The following is a 22,059-nucleotide window of genomic DNA, read 5'->3' on the forward strand; positions in this document are numbered from 1 at the left end:
CATTCACCACAATCAAAATGCCTACACAAAAACTAACCTCACAAAACACACGCTTCAGAAAAACTCTGTATGAAAGCGTATAAAATAAAATTCAGTAACAGATTTTAATGACCTATTGCACACAACACTCCTGATAGGCATTTTTGCAACATCTAGAGTTCAGGAAGGTTAGCAGCCGCGGGAAAAGATCTACTTTGCCCTACTCCTTGCCGAGTCGAACCGAGTGCTGCTTTTCTCCTGCAACAGGATCAGCTGGGGTCACAGCTGGGGAGCCCCACGGAGCAGGAGATGGTGAGGGCGCACGCCAGGGAAGAACACGCTCCCGGCTCCTTCCTCATCAGCTGTCAGTTCACGCTACCCTCCTCCCCCATTTTCTAAAAACCCGAAGTACAGACTACTCAGACAATATCCTATCTAAACATCACAGGGCTCACCATTTCATGGCAATGAACTGACACAAGATGATGCATCAATCTCTTTGTATTTAAAAACACATACGGGGCGCCTGGGTGGCTCAGTTGGTTGAGTGACTAACTTCGGCTCAGGTCATGATCCCGGAGTCCCAGGATCGAGTCCCTCATCGGGCTCCCTGCTAAGTGGGGAGTCTGCTTCTCCCTCTGACCCTCTCCCTCCTCAAGCTCACTCTCACTCTCTCTCACCTCAAATAAATAAATAAAATCTTTAAAAAAATGTGAGCACTAATGTTCACACCTTTGAGTTTTAAAATTCTTCTCGGACAAAAAAGAAAGGCAGTTCCTCACAAGCCCAACCGGGGACCATCCCCAAAGAAACTATCCCCCTCTGTTCAGGCTGAGCTCTCTGTCTTTTGACTTGCCTGCCTCTCCAGAGGCTCCAAAGGGAAGTCAAGAAAATACAGAACAGATCGAAGTCATGAAACGAATTCAACAGGACACAGGCTCTCAGAAAACGGCATCCGCTAGGCAGTGTTTTAAAGAAGTCAGGGAGTGGAGGGAGCAATGAGCGCGGGCGTCAGAGGAATCGCGGCGGCAGGTGCCGGCTCGCCCTGTTCTCTTCCTTCCCGCCCCGGAACCGGCCCCAGGACCCGAGTTAGGCCACGCAGCTCTGCCTGTGCTCTAGGACCCCTCAGTCCATTTTGTACCCAGAGCTAAGAATAGTTTTTACATTTTTAAAGAGTTGTAAAAACAAACAATGGCAACAGAGATGAAACGCAGTTTGGGAAATCTAGACTAGTTATAATTATCTCGCCCTTTACAGAAAATGTTTGCCAACTGCTGCCCTAGAGTAACAACAGGATGGCTCCCTCCCCATGTGGTGACCGTCTACATTGCTGAATCCCCAGGGGATTACAGGGTTGCAGAGACCAACAGGAAGCCAGGAAGCCACTGAGCCTCCCCTCCAGAATGTGCATGGGGGGGTAGGGTTAAGGGTCCCTAGCTCAGCAAACTTGTGCCGAGGGCTTACTATATCCTGGACACTGGAGACAAAACAATGAGAAAGACACAGTGTCTGCCCTCAAAGAGTTGCTCATCCAGTGGGAAAGACGAACGAGTATGCAAATCATGACACACAAGGAGAAGTACACACGGGGGGTGCTGGGGACACCGGAGAGGGACACCACCTCCGAAGAAGAGATCCCCAGGTGCTTATGCGGTCAGAGGACAAAGTGCTGTAAGAAAGGGACTCGATGCTACGGAGATGAAAAGGGGGTAAGGTCCCTGTGGGAGAAAAAAGGGTCATGGTGAGAGGGGCGCACGGGAATGGGGCCCTGCCAATGAGTGGGGCTCAGACAAGACAGCCCCTAGTGAACAATACAGCCAGCTCAGACTCCTAGCCCATAGCCCTGGGAAGTACTTAACGCAGACACATTTATCCTAAATGCTTATTAGCTTAGTAACACAGGAAAATACTGAGAGAAAAACAGAAACAGTTTAGACCTTGTTAACACAAGTTCTTATCAATCTCTAAAAAAAGAAAAAAAATTTTTTTTTTTTTTTTGAGACGGGGAGAGACAGAATCTTAACCAGGTTCTGTGCTCAGCATGGAGCCAGGTGTGGGTCTCGATCTCAAGACCCTGAGATCATGAGCTGAGCTGAAATCAAGAGTCAGACGCTTAACTGACTGCACCACCCAGGTGCCCCTCAACCTACTAAAATTTGATGGTAAGTAGTGTGTTCCTCTAACAGCATTTATTTGTCCAATAACAGGTGGCTGGTTAAATAAACTATATATCCATAAATGGATTTTAATGCAGCCATTACAAGTAAAGAACATGGGGAAATGCTTTTATTGCTCAGTGAAAACATTACAAAAAATGTGTATCTCACTTGTGAAAAAAAATCACACACACTTACAAAGATTAAAACGTCAAAATGTTAAGAGCAGTTAGCTTATCTCTAGAAGTCAAGATAATGAATAATATTTTCTTCTGTCTTGTCTAACTGTATTTTCTATAATTCTTCCGTATCACTTAAGAGGTAAGAAATGAAAAGTTTAAATGTTAGGTGTAAAAACAAAAAACAACTGAGGGTTGCCAGCAGGAGGGAGGTAGGGAGAGGGTGGTGGGGTTATGGACATTGGGGAAAGTATGTGCTATAGTGAGTGCTGTGAAGTGTGTAAACCTGGCAATTCACACATAATATATTATATTATATATTATTATTATATAACATATCAATATATTATATATTATATAATATATATTATAATATTAATATATTATTAATATTAATATAATATATTATGTATAATATATAATTATATAATATATTATTATATATTATAAACATATAATATATTATATGTTTATAAAAAGATTTAAAAATTATTTTTAAAAAAGAGTATTAAAAAAACAAACAAAAACAAGAAACAAAACAATGATAATCAGTATTTGTGAGCCTATATTCTTCTTCCTGTCACATCTAAGGACTAATCACATCTGCTCACTTTGCTCACGAAATTTAACAGAGAAACAGCAAGTGCCAACTGAACTCAGCATCTCAAGACACCATACAAGGAAAAGCCACATTCTCCGCACTCAGCGTGAGGCTGTGAAGGAAGAGCAGACTTACCGGCCATCAGCAAACAGATAATGCACATGGAGAAGGCAACAACCATGATAATAGGCAACTGAAAAGAAAAATGAAGAGACACGCCGTCACTTAAGAACGCTGCTCGAAGGCTGTGAAGTCAGCTGCGCTTGAGAAAGAATAAAACCCTTCTGCAACCTGATACACACAGTATCTTTTCCCAACAAAACATCGTTATTTGGGGGGGGTTCAATCACAGCTGCCTGAGTCTTCAGACTGATTAGGACACATCTGAAGAAGCCTGGCTCTGGTCCAAACCCGGGAGGGCTATGTGAGCGGCTGGGACACCAGCCAGCTCCATTCGGGGACACTCTGTCCGCTGGATGGGACCTGAGAGGGGCTCCTGCAAAGTCTGGTGAGCAGAAGAGTCAAAAAGGAGAGAAGTGTCAAAAACACACTCTTGCCTTCCATGTTACTGGACCCCAGCAACCTGTGATCATGACAGGGAGTGGGGTCTTCTGGAAACGAGAAACCTTCCATGCTCCCCAGGCTCCCTTTTGCTCACGTGCTCTCGCATAGCAAGACAATGAAGTGTAGCAGAAAACAAACGCCCCGCAGTTGTTTCACTCTTTTCCCTAATCTTCTCCTCAGGGAAACGAAGTTTTCACAGTCCATTTAGAACAATTATAAAGTTTTCAATCAAGGGGAATCGGCACCATCTACACCTTCAGACATAATGCTTTTAAAAACTTGAAAAACGGTGGCATCTACTTGGTGCAGTTGGTTAAGCATCTGACTCCTGATTTCAGCTCAGGTCATTTTCTCAGGTCGTGGGATCGAGCCCCGAGTCGGGCTCCATGATCAGCGGGGGGTCTGTTTGAGAGTCTCTGTCTCTCTCTCACTCTCCCTCTGCCCCTCCCCACAGCTGCTTGCACACACTCTCTCTCAAATCAATCAATCAATCTTAAAACAACAACAACAACAAAAAAAAAAAAACCTTGAAAAACAAAGGTTTCTTACAGCCAGGAATTTCAAATCCCGTGGAACACTTAAAGGACTATGAGATTCTAATTCATCCACTGAGTAGTTCCCAAGAAATAAGTCTATGGAATCCTAGAACAGAGGAAGAAAATCAGTAACCTCCAGTGTGATGTAATTCCATTACTCAAGAAAAATACAAAGATAGGACCACCCGAGGCACAAACATGGGCACCAAACACGAACCCACCTGCCTAAAGCCGTCCGAGAAGTTGTTCTTGTAATACCGTATCAGGGAGTTCCAGCCGTCCATCAGAAGTCCCAGCTGGGTTCTCTTCCCGGTTCTGGTTAAAAGACGTGAATTCTGAGTTACAGATCTATAGATTAAATTCTCCCACGGTTTTGTGGCCAGTAAGTATGGGGTATGGAGATCAGTGAGTTACAAAGATTTTAAAAATCAGCCCTGAAAGTATAAAGGAGACATCTCACAAAGGAAACCTCTAGCAGGTCCAAGAAATACACATTCTTCTTCTAAAATGTTACCTATTATTAGGCACAGTGAGAGAAACACTCGGGGGCCAGCCAGAAAGGTAAGAAATGCGAAGAGAAACACCCAGCCCAGGTCAGGTGGTCAGAACACAGCAGAGACTAGGAATCCTAGTTTGCTCCCAGGGAATCCCTATGGCAGAGAAAGACCCACACCTGTAACAAATCCCCAGTGTCTTGCCCTCTCTCTGACCAGTCCAGTCCTGGGAAGCCGCAGGCGCATCACCTAGCTGCTTCGCCGAGGTTCGGAGCCTCAGCCCCACCAGGGACCACAGTGACTGGGTGCACAGCGAGCTCTGGGAGGGGCTGCGGGGCGTTGGGTGCCTCCCACATGGCATAACCACCCACGGAGGCTTAGAACCCTCCAGCACCTGGGCCTCCCCTCCCAGCAAGCCTGACTTGACCGCTGTGACCTACGGCCCGAGGGACTGGGGCTCTGCTGCAGTCCAAAGGCTGCCGGGGCGTCCTGATGGGACTCGAGGCCTGTGGACCTGCAGCGCTACTAGAAAAGCACAGCTTGCCTGGTGAAGTCCGTCTTCAAGGCACCGGTGCCCGCATACTGCTTGGCACAAGCATTTGCGTTGTCAGCCCAGGCTGTGAAAACACGGAAAAGTCAACGGGCAGTGATTTACGTGACAACTGGTGTTCCTAAATCCAAACTATTAATTTAATTCACCATTTGAGCAACTTTGCCTCTATCAAGGAAATTTACCTACCATTTTTGTAAATCTTCTCAAATTCATTTTGTTCCTCAAGCTTCTGTCCCACATGCAGAACTCCTAGTCTCTGGAATAAGAAGCACACCATACGCAAGTGTGACCGACTGCAGCGCACGTGATTTAGGACCGGAGCAGACAGTCCCACACGGTACCACATGGTACCACATGGTCCCTGGCTGCAGGCAGGAGACGCAGTCCTTGCCTATGACGCAGTGGGGGGCTGGGGGAGCAGCAGCTCACCACGGCCTCCCCTCTGAGGACTCCTCCCCCTGCGCCCACCTTGTGCCCCAGCCCCGCAGGAATAGAGGGGCCAAAGGGAGAGCAGCAATAAGACCCCAGCTGTCACCTCCTCCTTCCCGGCCGCCCCCTAACCTCTCACTGCCTCCACCTTCTAGCGTCCCTACCACTCCTGGCCCCAGGCTTCCCTCAGCCCCAGCCCCACCCCTCCTGGGGCCTCGTGTCACATGCCCACACGCATCTCCCCACAAACTGCACACACACAGCACCCCTTGCACATGACCTCAGAGGACTCCTGGACATGCTGAATCCCCCTGCGGACTCCCCGAAGGGCACAGATTAGGAGCCCCAGCCTGGGTCCTCGTCTCGGACCTCAACCACCTCAGAGTCCCCATCATCCCTCTGAACCTCAGCTGACAGCTCACTATCTCTACCTCAGAGCCGCGCTCCCACCCCAGACAGCGCAGGAAGCCCCGTGGTGACCCTCAGCTGGCAGGGGGAGGGCACGGCTGGAGGCCCCCCACCAGCTGGCACCGTCGCCCCAAGACTCTCAGAAGGTTGCTCAGATGTTACAACACCACATTCAGCCCGTGGAAGAGTTAAGTATAGATTACAGAACCTGGTTCAACAGGCTTTTGTTTACTGGGCTTGGAAACCGTTCTGGGTGTTTTTGCTACTATCATTTCTATTAAAAAATATACCCTGACGTCCGTCCCACAGCACCAGGAGGACAGGTACAACACGAACTAGAGCGCGCTCCGGCAGGGAAAGCGCTCGTTTGGCCTGCGTTGCTTAGGATTCAAGGGCACTTCATTTTAAAGGAGGTATTCTACCTCCATAATGCCTTCCTGGTGTCACAAAATCATCCTAAACAAAGTTGAACTGTCATAAACAAAGGTTACCATTCAGGCAAGAAACCACCTGGCGTGCATTTTGTGTGCCCCTCGTAAGAAAGGCCAATGTGACCTGGAAACCCGGGCTTTACGTTTTTAATTCCAAGGATAAACACAAGAAAATATTTATAGCTCCTCTTCTCAACAGCCCAGTCTTCGTGGCAAAGCAAAATTGTGCTGGCAACTTCTTACCTGAAGGTCAGTACTGCTAGCCAGTGATAAAACAGATGCACAAGAAAACCACCCTGAGGAGCTACTCTGTGCTAACAGGAAAGAAAGTTTTAAATAAAAACAGCTCAGAGGGCCCGAGTTCAATGAAACAGACTCACTTATCGTGCTCGCTGGTGTCAGGGGAACTGCTACGACCCTCTTGGAAAGCGTATTCTCTTTAACGCAGTAAATTCCACTTCTAGCCATTAACCCAAAGGGAAGAATTCACGTTAATACTAACATGTGCAGATTTGGTCTCTACAGTACAATTTACAAGCCAAAAACATAGCAACTTAGTAAGTGCAACTCTTAAAACAACTATGGCTCCTCAAAATCCTGCAGGAAAAGGCAGAATTAACAACTCTGGAAATGGGCGTCTGGCTGGCTCAGTCAGTGGAGCATGCAGCTCTCGATCTCAGGGTCGTGAGTTCAAGCCCCTCAACGGGTGGAGAGATTACTTAAACATAAAATCTTGGGGGAAAAAAAAAAGCCCCCAAACTGTGTACACATACGCTGACCACAGGTATGGAGATGTGCACACCTATGGACAGGAAGACAAAAACACAAAAGCTGGGTCAGCGCGGGCAGCACTGTGAATGTTTTCTGTCCTTTGCTTCTGTAATGGTTCTTGTTAAGGTTGTCAAGGACGCAGCTTCTTCCATTTGGGGCTCTGCTGCGGACGGAGAAGAGACAGAGCGCGCACCTGGAGCTGGGCCTGCAGTGAGCGGCGCGCCAGAAGGCTCTGGATCACATTGGTTCTGTCCAGACAGTCCATGCAGTTGCTGCGGAACACGCCCTCCTGGCTCGTCACCACCATGCCGGCCGCGTCCACTAGAAAATAACTACAACATATTTGTATAAACACCCTCATACCACAGTCAGTCTGACGCACTGACGACCACCTCTCGCGTCACGGCTCCCGTCGGAACATCAGGGAAACCGGCGCATTCAAGGGTTGGACGGGAAGCGCATGGCCCAGGGGTGCGGGATGACGGGAGAGCCAAAAAGAAGCTGGAAGAGCTGAGGCCAGAAGCAGGACCCCCTCTGCCACAGCTGTTCATCATGGCCTTGTATATCAAGATTTCTCGAAACATGACCCTACACAGTCCGTATCAGAATTCCCTGACCTGTTTGCCAGAAATAAACACACTTGGCCTTGAGATAAATTCAAGTCAGAGTCTCCAAAGCAAGGAAGGGCTGGAAATTGTCATTAAGAACACTTTTAAAATCTTTCTAAAAATGGGTAATATATGCAAATTCTACGAAATTGAAAAGATTCAACGGGGAATTTGAAAAATCAGGTTTCCTTTCTCCCCTTCACCACCCAGGTGTCTGCACTGGAGCCAACCATGGTCACCGATTCCTGTGTTTTGTTAATTTTTAACATTTCCCCAGATAATTCTACGAACTAAAAAACTGGACAAAGTGCCCTCTGGCAGGGAAGAGCCGAGGCCCCGAGCCTTAGCTCCTCAGGCAACTTAGCAGCTGGGTAACTTCAAATCATCACCCTCATCTCTCCCAATGGAAGTTTTCATCCACAAACCCGAGACGGTGCTGCCCCAAGGTCGGAATAAGGTCACGCACCGTGCGCAAGTGCTCAGCAGAGTGCATGGGACAGAACACGCCATGAACACCAGGTAACAGTAGTTTTACTGCAATTACCCCCCAAAATCAGAATGGGCAGGGAAACACAAGAGATTTACCAGGGGCCAAAATCATAAAAACCATAAATCATAAAAATCATAAAAATCAAAAGTAAGGGCCCCCAAGAAAATGCCAAGGCTAAAAATCTAGATGAGGGTCACACAGAGTTGGTGAGGTTCGTCTGGAGCTGGTGTGTGTAGTACATTTGTGGCCATGAGTGCAGGGGGGCACTGGCACCCCATGAGGACCTCAAAAATGCATACTAGGTATTTTATAAATATTACTTCTTCAACTGTACACTGAGCCTATAAGGTAATAATATTATCTCCACTTTACAAATGGAGAAACCAAGGTTTGAAGGTAATTAACTCGCCCCTGGGTTACACAGCTAACAAGAAGCACACAGATTTTGCGGGTTCATGGGTGGCTCAGTCAGTTAAGCATCCGACCATTGATCTGGGCTCAGGTCGTGATCTCAGGGTCATGAGACAGAGCCCCAAGTCAGGCTCCATGCTCAGCGGGGAGTCTGCTTGTCCCTCTCCCTCTGTTCCCGCTCACGTGTGCTAATACATATAAATCTTTTTTTTTTAAAGCAGCAAATTTCAAAATGAGATGTGTAAAACCCTGAAGCCCAGATTCTTTCCACTTCCCCAAAAACCCCTGGGAAAAAATGTCTAGAGAGGTCATGTGCAGGTCATTGGTAAAGCTCCACTGTCCCCACGGAACACAGCGGGTGGGGAGGGAGAGAGATCCTGGGGTCGATCCTCCTTCTCACACTCTTGCACGGCAGCAATTAAGGAGCAAACCAAAGGAGCCCCCTCCTCTGACAGTGTCCCAAGTCCAGCTGGTGTCACTCTAGCCCAGTAACAAAGTATGTCAGTCCCCCTTCACTAGCTGTTCCAGATAAAACCTTGTAGGAAAAGAGAGCAGATTTAACTAACTGCAGTCTACTACTTAATATGTACAAAATATTATTTCAAAAAACAGAAATGCCGAGGGAAAAAGCTCTACTATGTTACTGTGCAACTAACATGAAAAAGTGCCCGTGGGTTGCCAGGGATTGAACTACACACAGGCAGAACAACATGATTTTTTCTGGCTTTAGAGTAAGTGAAGACACGTGCTGAGGTGACCACAAACCCGGGAGCCAATGTGGTAAATAACACGGTAAACACGCATGGAAAGTACCATAAAGTTATTCAGACCCTTTGAACCATTAATCCTACTCTCAAGAATCTATTTTAGGAAATATTTTTCACAGAAGTAAGAAAATGTATGCCCAGAGTGATTCACTGCGGCTCAATCTTTTGTGGTAGGAAGAGGAAAGAAAACAAGCCAGATGCTTAGTATGAAAAAGAACACTTATCTGAACCTGTATTATGAAACAGAAAAGCCATTAAACACCATCCTTACAGAGACAAAATCAGAGATCTGCGACAGACTGCTCAGTGAAAACAACTGAACATAAAAATACTAGTACCTGAACTTCAATTATGTAAAGCTTTGTAAGTAAGTGGCAGCTGATTCAAAAAACGTGAAAATACCTGGCTTTGGGTTGCTTTTAAGAATTAAAAAAAAAAATCCTCCACGGGGGAATGATATAGCTTACCTTAGTTCATCTTGAATTTCTGCTACCTGATCCACGAGAATACTTAGTCGATCCCATCTCATATTTTTACATTCTTTATGGAAGTCAAAGGCAACGTATCTACCAAAAGAAAAATACGCAGAAACTGACCAAAGATTAGTCACTTTCCTTCTACTACTACGTTCACAAGCTGATTTGCCTCTGTTTGAGCATACGGATTTTCTTCTTCACTGTGTGTGGGGTTTACACACACACGCACACACACACACACACACACACACACTCATCTATCTTCACGTGTTCTTCTACATGCCCTGAGACAGGAGTAGAGAAGGCGGCCAGCACAAAGCAGAAGTGAACTCCGGTACAGCAACTGGGTATATAATATAAAGGAGCCGTAGCCAAATGAATAACCAGGGTATATTCCCTACCCTCAGGGACCCTAAGGTCCCTTTTTATTATTTTTCAAATCCGTAAAAATTTTCAAAAGGGTCAAACTTCAATTAGTGCGAGGAAGACTTGACAACTGTCGGATATGTACTGGGGTTTGTCGGAAGCGCCAAGGAAGCACGGCCCCCACTCTGGTCACCTACTGTCCATCACCTTCTTTAACAAATCAAAACATCCGCTGTCTTTAGCACTATGTGTACATCTCACATAAATGCGGCAGAGGGACTCTTCCTGCCCATCGGCAATGGTTGAGTTAATTGCTTTTAGTTATCTGGTATTTAACACGTCCAATTCTGAAGGTCAGAACACATCTGACAGTGAAGGTGTCCTACTGTGAGCTGGAAAATGTTGCCAACTGAGAGCGAGGGGAAAAGAAAATCATGAACCCATTCCTGAAAGTCAAGGGAGTCGTCAGGAACCAGGGCAGGTCATAACTAGGAGGACTGGAAGGACAGCGAACTCTGGCCTACACAGTGAAAGTCAGAGGAGGCATCTGCCCTCGTGTCACTCCCCACATCACTCCCTCCGCTCCAACAGACCGAAGGAGCATCAGGAGGGTGTGGGCTTCCAAGCAGGTCTAGTAGCTCCTGCCACCTTAATGGTTATCTCACTGATGAGGTGAGAACGGTCTCCTTAAAAATCAGTAAAAAAGCAGAGGTTAACAAGCCCCGAGGCTAGACCTGGTGAAGCTGGAGTGGGACGAGCTCTTCCAGAAGCCGCTCCTACAAGAGTGACAGAGGGACAGTCACTTCAGGGTACTCCCACAGAAGTGACAGCCCTAGACTGGCTTGAAGGACATAAGCAGCTAGCTAGCACCTAAATGTGTTGGGATTCTTAGCGTACATCCTTCTAAAATCACACTGTATCTCCTAAGAATGAACTGTAGAATTACATTTTGGCAACGCAGGACTATAAATGTAATATTTTGCTTCTGACCCCAACAGTCAAGCAGTTCTGCTTCTTTTCCAAGTTCTAGGAAGAAATGCTCAGAGACACGTCAGCTTACACAGCTCATTTTCTCATTCAGTTCCCAAAAGGAAAACTTCCCATTGCTAACGAGGCTTACCATTCCTCAGAAGCGCAACCACATGACCTTTCTCCTTCTGGTCATTCACTTAATTTACTCAAAGCAACAACCACTGAACCACTAAAAAGTGAATCAATCCAATAGACCAATATCTGAAACATGACAATAAGTATACCATTTAATTTCCCTTTAACCAACAGACTGATCTTTCCCCCTGCCTTCTAGAATATGGACTTACTAAATTAAAAACAATTTACTAAAATAAAAAATATACTTCTTTAATATGCTCCTCTATCTAGTGGTCTTTCGAGCTCACAGAAGGAAAATGACAACAGCTCTGGGTCTTCACTCTCTAGGTGAGGGCTGTGTGTGGCCTCCAAGCTCCTGGAAAAACCAAGGGCATTAACTCTAGACCCTGACTGACACTGCACATTCTCAAAGTCAGCGGCTGTTACAAACCCAAGACGACTCTGAGACAAGTGTGTCTCGGCAAGCCCCTGGGGCAGACAGAGGACCTTCACCGAAAAGGGGGTACACAGCACCCAGCAGACAAACTACTCTCAGAGTATGCATGCTGGACCCCGGAGATTCTCATTTTTCAGGTCTAAGGTATATTCTGAGTTCCTCTAAGTCCTCCAGAGAATGTTTAAGAAAGTTCCACTGTGAGAAAGCAGAAGTATGCATGGCGTGGGGATCTGACGAATTTGCTAGAACTTTTGAGTTGGAGGAAAGACACTTAAATTCTTCCCCAAAGGTTCATTATATCATTCTATTTTTGTGGATGCTTAAAATTTCTCATAGGTTAAAAAAATTTCTCCCTAAATAACCCCAAACTATTTCTCTGGAAAGTTTCTCCCCAGTGCCTGTGACCACTTCCTACCACAGCACCTCACCTCCTGCCCAGTTTCCTACTGCAACAAACTCCAAACGGGCTGACTCAGGACCTCACACCTTTCCACAGGGCAGCTGTGGGATGTTCTAGGATTTCCCTCTTTTGACAAGGCCACGCAGAGTCTGCAAGTGCAGTCTGGTGACGTACAGAGGCAAATCTGCCGCTCCCGACAAGGTCTCCATGCCAGGGTAAACTTCTCCAGCTCATGTGGGGGTCAGGACCACAGAGATCACACCAAATGATCACGAGGAACCCGAATTCATGACCCAGTGGCCACGCGACACAGAGCCTCACAGAGGGGATTTTGATCAGGGACCAAACTTTCACAAAATTCAAAATTAAAATCTGACCCTTAAGAAGTTATTGGGCAATATAACTGTGTCAGAGAAAAACTTCAAGCCAACAGAATCATGCTTTGATCTAGTATTGCTGGGGGAGGGGGGAAGCTGAGCTATAATTCAGGACTCCACTCTACCAGAAGGTGGAGTGTTCCAACGGAACTTTTCAGGACCTAAAGTAACATAAACAAAGAGTGCCCCCTGCTGTCCAAATGTCTGCCTCATGCCACAGGCCACTCTGCTCTTACAAAGACCTCCCCCTCCATCAGCTTGATAATGACCTTCTCAAAAAAGTGAAAAATCAGGGGCACCTGGGTGGCTCAGTGGGTTAAGCTTCTGCTTTTGGCTGGGGTTGTGATCTCAGGGTCCTGGGATCATGCCCCACATCAGGCTACCTGCTCAGTGGGGAGTCTGCTTGCCCCTCTCTCGCTGCCTGCCTCTCTGCCTACTTGTGATCTCTCTGTGTGTCAATAAATAAAATCTTAGGCTTTCTTTCAGTTAGCGACAACAGGAGGCAACGTGGGTCTTTTGTAAAAGCGAAGCAGTGTGACACAGACTTTTGGAAAGTGGGGGGACACCGAATGTCTAGTGAGATCTATGTACAGTAGTTTCCCCTTATCCCGTTTCACCTCCCACAGCGTTAGCTCCCAGTCAACTATGGTCTGAAAGCAGTCGGTCTCCCGACATGCGGTCAGGCTGCCAGTGGCCTGACGCTCCATCACAGTGCCCACATCACTGGGCTTTCTTCATCACGTGGGCACTGAGCCCCTTACATCATCACATCGCTTACAACTACAGTGCGGCAAGGTAATTTGAGAGAGACCACATTCACACAGCTCTTCCTACAATATATTGTTTTAATTATTCTACTATTATTGTTATTCTATTATCCATTTATCTGCTACTGGGCCAACATTATATATTAAGCTTTATTATAGGTATGTGAGTCTAAGGAAAATCATGGTTAAACGTAGGCTTCAGGACCATGTGTGGTTTCCGGCATCCACTGGGAGTGTGGGAACGGATGCCCATGGGTGAGGAGGGACCCCAGATATGTAAGTGCACATCTAATCTGAAAAGACCTGATTTGTAGGGAGGTACCTGATCATTCCACTGCCCAAGGAAGACACCATTGTTGCAAACGCCTGTTCAAGTGGTTTTTCTGAGCCCTTCTGATTCACCTGTAAAAAATGGAAAACACCACAGCTTTAAGTTCCTTTAAAAGGAGATAAGCAACATCAGCAAAATGGTGGACCAGGAAGCTCCAAGCTCTTGTTTTCACACAGAAACACTGAAAACAACAGAAGCTATCTGAGCCGCCTTTGTAGGAGCTCTGGAAAACAATCAAAGGTTTAAAGCAATGAAGCAAATGGCCAACCAAAAAAAAAAAAAAAAAACTATCTTCAAAACTGTCGGACAGTTCTGTGACATTTTTACTTGCCTTTACCCCACCCAGTCCCTGGGGCAGTAACAGTCTCAGTCCTAAGCCACAACCAGGTTCTCGGTTCACCTCCTCAAACTGGAGAGAGGGCCCCAGACCTTATCTGCAAGTTACCGCCTATGTTTTGTTCTGACCTGAAGGATGGGTTTGCCTGTCTTCTGCCTCGCACAACTCTGAACATGAGCAGGGCACGACGTGGACATGGCTCATACACGCCACAAGAGAACTACAAACCAACAGCCAGCGAGAGCAAGGGATCTCGGGAAACACAGAACAAACCATCTACAGGCTATAGAAGCCAGGGTGATACTCTGCAAAATGAGGACATTCAGAAGCAGCCACGTATAAGGAGGATTCTAGAATGCCACATGTACACCCAGGCAAGAGGCACGTCTGGCAGTTCCTGAGAAGACCTGGAGCCCTCCCCTCAGGCTGAGTGGTATGATTGGGCTAGCCTATCCATCCAGAGAAGAACCGCTCCAGCACAGAACAATCTGCAGAGGCTCAAAGATGGGGCTGTTCTCTCTTTTTTGGTTTTTGCCTTTGTCAGTTTTGGTTCCTGGCATTCAAAGAAATCTCTGTCAAAACATTAGCTGAACATGAGCTCAAAGAACAGAGGCTTCAGTGAGCATAAACAAGGGAGCCTTTACAAAACTGGTTGGGAAACATCTGAAAACAAATGGATTACTACAGCCTTCAACAATCGAAACAAAAACACCACAAAATCCAGGGAAAGGAGAATGTGACTTCCAGAGCTACCGTATCATAACCACCCAGTGCCTGATTTTCAACAACAAAAATACTAAGGCATAACAAAAGACAGGAAAACAAGGCTTATTCAGTTGAGAAGCATGAACTGACAGAAACCATCCTTGCAGAAGACTTATCAGAAAAAGGGTTTTAAAAAAACGAGTGTCTTAAATATGCTCAGAGCTAAAGGAAAACACAGGGTACAAAAGGAAACCAGGAAAACGGTAAATGAACAAAATAGGATTACCAGCAAACAAACAAAAATCACTCAAAAGAACTAAAAAGTAAGTCTGGAACTGAAAAGTACCAAACAGAAATTAAACATTCACTAGCAGAGTTTTAGGAGCACATTTGTGCAGGAAGAAAATCAAATCAGCCCACTTCTAGATGAGAGAAGTGAACTAGCCAAGTCTGAGGAACAGAAAGAAAAATGCATAAGGAAAAGTGAGCAGAGCCCTGGAGATGTCTCGGATAATACCAGGATACAAACATCCATTCTGGGAGTCCCAGAAGGCAAAGAGAGAAAGAAAAGCCTAGAGGTCTTTTTTTAAAGGAAAAAAAAAAAAAATGCCCCCAAACTTCCTGAATTTGATGAAAGACATAAATCTTCAAATCCAATAAGCTCACCCAGTTCCAAGTATGATAAAATAAACCCATACCAAACACATTCTATTCAAATTACTGAAAGACAGAGAGGATTTTAAAAGCAACAAGAAGGAAAAAAACACATTATATACAAAGTATTCTCAATAGGACTACAGGCCCATTTCTCTTCAGAAAACTTGGAGGCTAGAAGGCAGGGACTGATCTACTTAAAGCACTGAAAGAAAAGAACCCTAAACCAAAAATTCTGTATCTGGCAAAACTGTCCTTTAAAAATGAGAGAGAATGGCGTCCGTGGGTGGCTCAGTCAGTTCAGCGTCCGCCTTTGGTCCCAGGGTCCTGGGATCGAGCACCACATCGGGCTCCCTGTTTGGCAGGAAACCTGCTTCTCCCTTTTCCACTCCCCCTGCTTGTGTTCCCTCTCTCACCGTGACTCTCTCTGTCAAATAAATAAATAAAATCTTTAAAATAAATAAATAAGTAAAATAAAATAATAATAATGAGAGAAATTAAGACGTTCTTAAGCTGAGAGAGCTCATTATCACTGGGCCCGGGCTACAAGGAAAGCTAACAGGGATCCTTCAGGTTGGAATGAAAGAATATAAACAGGCTGAAGCCATGTGAAGGTATTCAGATTTCTTGTGAAGGTAATATAAAAGGCAGCATTACTATAATCTTGATCCATACCTCCATTTTTTTATATTTTACAGGACTCAGAAGTCAAATGCATTTAAGAAATTATAAATCTACATTACTGGGAACAAAATGTATAAAGATGTAATTGTGACATTAATAACATAAAAAGGGACAAAGCTTTACAGGAATCAAGTTTTTGTATGCAAACTGAAGTTGATTAATACCAATTCAAATTAAATATTACAACTTTATTGATTTATTTTTTTATTAAGATTTTATGTATTTATTTGACAGAGAGGAACACAGCAATAGAGGGAAAACAAGCAGGGAGAGTGGGAGAGGGAGAAGCAGGCTCCCCACCTGCTGAGCAGGAAGCCCAATGCAGGGTTTGATCCCAGGACCCTGGGATCATGACCTGAGCCGAAGGCAGTCATTTAGCAACTGAGCCACCCAGGCACCCCAAATATTACAACTTTAATTAAAACATTATATGTAACCTTCATGGTAACCAAAAAGAAAATATCCACAGAATACAAACAAAAGAAAATGAGAAGGTAATCAAAATATATAACTACAAAAAAATTCAATATAAGACAGTAATAGAGGAAGACAAGGGGGAAAAAAAAAACTATAAAACGTACAGAAAACAAAGAACAAAATGGCAGAACTAAATCTCTACAAAGAAGTAATTACTTCAAGTATAAATGGATTAACTCTCTATAATCAACAGGCACAGACTGACAGAATGAATTAAAAAACATGATCCAACCATATGCTGTATAAAACAATCACTTTAGATCTAAAAACACAAGTAGAGGCGCCTGGGTGGTTCAGTGGGTTAAAGCCTCTGCCTTTGGCTCAGGTCATGATCTCAAGGTCCTGGGATCAAGCCCCACTTTGGGCTCTCTGCTCAGCGCGGAGCCTGCTTCCTCTCTCTCTTCGCCTGCCTCTGCCTACTTGTGAACTCTCTGTCAAATAAATAAAATCTTAAATAAATAAATAAATAAATAAAGGGGCACCTGGGTGGCTCAGGGGGTTAAGCTTCTGCCTTCAGCTCGGGTCATGATGCCAGGGTCCTGGGATCGAGCCCCGAGTCAGGCTCCCTGCTCAGCAGGGAGCCGGCTTCCCCTCCCCTGCGCCTGCCTCTCTGCCTACTTTTGATCTCTGTCTCTCTGTCAAATAAATAAATAAAATATTTTAAAAATAATAATAATAAATAAATAAATAAAAATAAAAATAAAAACATAGTAATCTGGAAGTAAAAGGATGGAAAAATATTGCATGCAAATAATTAGTAATCAAAACAGGGCAGCGGCAGCTCTAGCAACATGAGACAAAACAGACTTCAAGTCAAAAACTGTTATAAGGACAAAGAATAACATTATATAGTGATAGAAGAGTCCACTCACCACAAAGGTAAAACAATGAAGATACACACACACCAAACATCAGAGCCCAAGAACAAAGGAAGCAACACTGAAAGAACTGAAGGGGGAGAGAAACATTCTACAATAGCTGGAGATGTCAACAGCTCCCTTTCAGTAATGGACAGCACCGCCAGACGATCAGTAGGAAAACACAACCTAAATACCACGAACAAATCAGACATAAACAAAACACTCCAAGCAACAACAGCAGAATACACATTCTTCTCAAGTGTGCGTGGAACAGTATCTAAGACAGAGTAGCTGTTAGGCCACAAGACCAGTCTTCATAATATTCCATATTCAAATTCAGTAACTGTCATACAAAGTATCTCTTCTACTCACAGTGGAATGAAGCTAACCCTCCGTAACAAGGAAAAACCAGAGATTTCATAAATATGAGGAAATTAAACAGCACATTCTTTTTTTCCTGAAGATTTTATTTATTTATTTATTTGCGAGAATGTCCCAGCGTACAAGTGGGGGTGGGAGGGGCCGAGGGAGAGGCAGCAGCAGACTCCCCGCTGAGCAGGGAGCCTGACATGGGGCTCCACCCCTAGGACCCTGGGATCATGACCTGAGTGGAAGGCAGACACTTAACTGACAGAGCCACCCAGGCGTCCCTAAATAGCACACTCTTAAACAATCATTGTGTTAAGGAAGAAATCACAAGAGAAATTAGAAAATAAACAGAGACAAATGAAAACAAAATACGATATACCAAAACTTATGCAATAAAGCCAAAGCAGCACTAAGGGAAATTTGCAGCTATAAACACATACATTGAAAAATAATGCTCAGTCAGCTGATGGCCAACTAGTGATTCTGGCTTAGGTCATGATCTCACGGGTTATAAAACAGGAGGCCCACCTCGGGCTCTGTACTCACAGCACAGTCTGCTTGGGATTCTCTCTCTCGCCTCTCCCTTTGCCCCATGCCTGCTCGCACACCTTCACATTCTCTCTCTCCCCGTCTCAAGTAAATAAATAACTAAAATGTTTTTTAAAAAAAGACCTTAAATCAAGGACCTCATTTTACACTTCCTCAAGAATGAAAAAGAACAGCAAATGAAACTCCCAGCTAGCAAAGGGAAGGAAATAAGAGATTAGAGATAAACAAAGGATAGTAAAATAGAGAAAAAATTAATGAAACCAAAACCTGGTTCTTTGAAAGATCAAAACTGACACACTATTTGCTATAATGACCAAGAAAAAAGAGAAGACTCAATTTACTAAAATCAGAAATGATAGGGGCACCTGGGTGGCTTAGTGGGTTAAGCATCTGCCTTCAGCTCAGGTCATGATCCCAGAGTCCTGGGATCAAGCCCTGAATAGGGCTCTCTGCTCAGCAGGAAGCCTGCTTCCCCGTCTCTCTCTGCCTGCCTCTCTGCCTACTTGTGATCTCTGTCTGTCAAGTAAATAAATCTTAAAAAAAAAAAAAAAAATTAGGAATGACAGATGGGATATTACTACTGATTTTGAAGAAATAATAAGGATTGTAACAGAATTCAATGAACATTTGTAGGTCAATGAACCAGGCCAGCTAGATGAAATGGACACATTTCTAGAAACAATCTACCAAAATATTAATCACAAAAATACAGAAAATCTGAATAGACCTATAACTAGCAGTTATCAAAAAAACACAAAAAAATGGGAGAAAACATTTGCAAAGCACATCTAATAAGGGATTAGTTGCAGAATATATAAAGAACTACCATAACTCAACAAAAACAACCACCCCCTGATTTAAAATGAGCAAAATACTTGAGTAGACCTATCTCCAAAGAAGACATACAGCTATCCAATATATACATGAAAAGAAGCTCAACATCACTAGTCAGGCAAATCAAAACCGCAATGACACACCACTCCAGGACCATAAAAACAGCTATAATCAAAAAACAAAACAAAACAAACCCTGAAAATAACAAGTGTTGGCAAGGATGTGGAGAAAGCGGAACCCTGGCACACTGCAGTGGGAATGTAAAAGTAGCCACCGTGAAGAATAGTGGTGGTTCCTTAAAAAGTTCAACCTAGAATCACCATATGATCCAGCAATCAACTTCTAGGTATAGCCCTACAAGAAATGAAAGCAGGGATTCAAATGGATACCTACACACTGATGTTCAGAGCAGCACTATTCACAGTAACTACAATGTAGAAACAACCTCATGTCTCTCGACAGATAAATGGATAAACCAAGTATGGAACATACAAAGGAATGTTATCCGGTCCTCAAAAGGAATGAGATTTTGATACATGCTGTACCGTGGACAGACCTTAAGAACATTAAGCTCGATGAAATAAGCAAGACCCAAAGGAATCAGTATTCTATGATCCTCTTGCATGGGGAACTTAGAATAGTAAAATTTATATAGGTAGAAAGTAGATGGTTACCAGGGGCTGAGGGCTGAAGGATAACAGGAAGTTATTGTTTAGCGGACACTGGGTTTCTGTTTGGTGTGATGCAAAGTCCTGGAAATGGTCAATGGTGTGAGGAGCACAACACTTTCGAGCACATTAATGCCACTGAACTGCACACTTCACAACAGTTAAAATGGTACATGTTGTATTTTTTCAAATGTGAAGTTTTTTTTGTTCCCCCCAAGAAACAAGTAAGAAACCTACCAGATTGATTATTACTTGTTTTCCATAAATAATTACTTGTGAATCAAAATGCCTTTGGAAACCATCCATCTAGAAAGAGAAAAAAGAATTACATGCTTTACCAAATGACACTATATTTATAAAACTTTTTAAAGTATCTCCTTCAATGTGCTGTTTGTATATTTGAAAGAATGACACTAGGATTGGGACCAGGTCTTCAAGGCGTTCTAAATAGCATGTCGTACGCAGCCATTATAAGCCGCTAGATTCTGAGCGAAAATACCATATTTTAATTCCGAGCACGGCCTCAAACAGAACACACCGAGGACTACAGAATGCCATGAATCTGCAAATCTTACAGGACCTCTAAAGTCTGAATCCGCCATGCTGTCCCATCATCCACGAGTTTTCCGCATTCCCAATGTGCCATCTCTGCAGCGTCTGGGCCAGAGGTTCAGCAGGTGCCGGAACCAGAGAGAATGGCTGCAGAGATGCTGGGTTCTGACTTGTGAGGATTCGGATTCATGACACGAAACTCCTATTTTTAGCCAAGGAGAAAAGCATAGAAGATACTCACGTGATTTGCTACTTTGTTGATTAGCGGCCGTGGTTTGTACTTGAGGTTTGGTCTTTGAGACCAGAAAACAGGTATTGATCCACGAGTCTAAAAGAAAAAGAGAAATATGAAAAGAAACATATACACAAACTTGTTTTTCTCAGCTTATCTCCTGTCTGGGGTGTGTGTGCATCACTGACCACAAAGGGAAAAGCATGACTACAATCTACCAACTATGAGAGCAGTCTGTGGGCACCCACTCCTACAGCTCCTCTTCCGTGGGAATACATTCAGAAAGGACTTTTCCTCCTGGCTTTATATACACGTTTACTACCTGGGGAGGGCACAGTTCTGTGTTTCCCCTAAGCTCCAAAATAAATGAATTTATCTACAAGCAATTATTAAGTTGTGTCTGTCACGTAGTCGGACATGATGGTAAAACTAGAAAATGCTTTATTGGTCCTCGAATGAGAATGTTCATGAACTTACAAATACGCTGAGCCACTACTGTTCTAGAGAACAAATGACCCACAGCACCGTAAGGCGGCAACAGGGGACAGACTGCCCCCAAAGATGCTGGGTGTGTAACGCCCTCGCCAGCTACCTTCTGTGCCATCATCACTGCCTTGAAGAAGTGGAGGGGGTGAAGCGGGGAAGTAGCTCCACCTCCATAACCCTTCGACCTCCCTTCCTCCCCTCTCCGTAGGGATTTAATTAATTCACGGGCAGGAAATGTAGGCAGGTGAGCGCCAGGTGAAGGGGTAGCTTTGTTCTGAGGGAACGTTCCCCACATATCCGACAACAGTATTACTTTAAGAAGCAGGGGAGCCAAGGGAAATTTCAACACCAGAGCAGAAAGTCCGATGGAAGCAGAGGAGGGCTGGCGGGCCGCCTCACGGCCACGGCCACTTGCCTGTACAAATGAGGCCCTGCTCCCGTTGTAGTGCACAATTTGTTCTGTTTCTACAAAGTTAGCGGCGTGGCCTTCAGAATCAATTCCTAAATTGAAAAAAAAAGTCAAAGTTAACTCAATTTCTTATGTAAGAAACCCATCAGAAACTCAGAAAATCCATTTAAACTTGGAATTAAGTCAGTTCATATTAGGAGGAAAATACTTGTAAAAATCAATTTCAGACAAATGCATGGTACACCATCCGAAAGCTACCAGAAGCTCACTCATTGCAACAGGCTTAAGGCAGTGTATTAAGGACCTATTCATAAATAGATGAAGTTGGTTGCTGTTTGATATATCAATTGTTTAGACATATAAAATTCCTCTGAAACAGTGTTTCTCAAACTTGAAAAATATTTCCAAGAAAAGTCAAATTCTCAAGGACCCCTGACAGGATGCCCACAGATCCCAGTTTGAAAAACACTATCTTGAAAGTTAAAACCATTAAACACAATATTAAATGCAAATATGGGTCACTATGTTAACAGTATTTTGTTGTGATAAGGAAAAGGGTCCAGCAGATACTTATAATGATTTTAATTATCAAAATAAAAGCAC

General features: G+C 44.3%; 1 protein-coding gene across 2 annotated transcripts in view; it reads right to left on the bottom strand.

Annotated features, from left to right (window-relative positions):
* The window catches only part of SACM1L (SAC1 like phosphatidylinositide phosphatase), a 60,713-nt gene that overhangs the window by 2,936 nt on the left and 35,718 nt on the right, over positions 1-22,059 (bottom strand). For both annotated transcript variants that reach the window (XM_045080885.1, XM_045080893.1), the window contains 11 exons: positions 21,463-21,548; positions 20,571-20,657; positions 20,015-20,083; positions 13,632-13,711; positions 9,845-9,943; positions 7,295-7,433; positions 5,249-5,318; positions 5,054-5,126; positions 4,237-4,330; positions 4,029-4,121; positions 3,051-3,108 (listed from right to left, as the gene is read on the bottom strand). In XM_045080885.1, coding sequence (XP_044936820.1) covers positions 3,051-3,108; positions 4,029-4,121; positions 4,237-4,330; positions 5,054-5,126; positions 5,249-5,318; positions 7,295-7,433; positions 9,845-9,943; positions 13,632-13,711; positions 20,015-20,083; positions 20,571-20,657; positions 21,463-21,548 — 948 coding nt within the window. The remainder of the gene's footprint in view (positions 1-3,050; positions 3,109-4,028; positions 4,122-4,236; positions 4,331-5,053; positions 5,127-5,248; positions 5,319-7,294; positions 7,434-9,844; positions 9,944-13,631; positions 13,712-20,014; positions 20,084-20,570; positions 20,658-21,462; positions 21,549-22,059) is intronic.

Source organism: Mustela putorius, unplaced genomic scaffold, assembly GCF_011764305.1.
Source record: "Mustela putorius furo isolate JIRA1106 unplaced genomic scaffold, ASM1176430v1.1 tig00000095_pilon_pilon_pilon, whole genome shotgun sequence".
NCBI classification, from domain to species: Eukaryota; Metazoa; Chordata; class Mammalia; order Carnivora; family Mustelidae; genus Mustela; species Mustela putorius.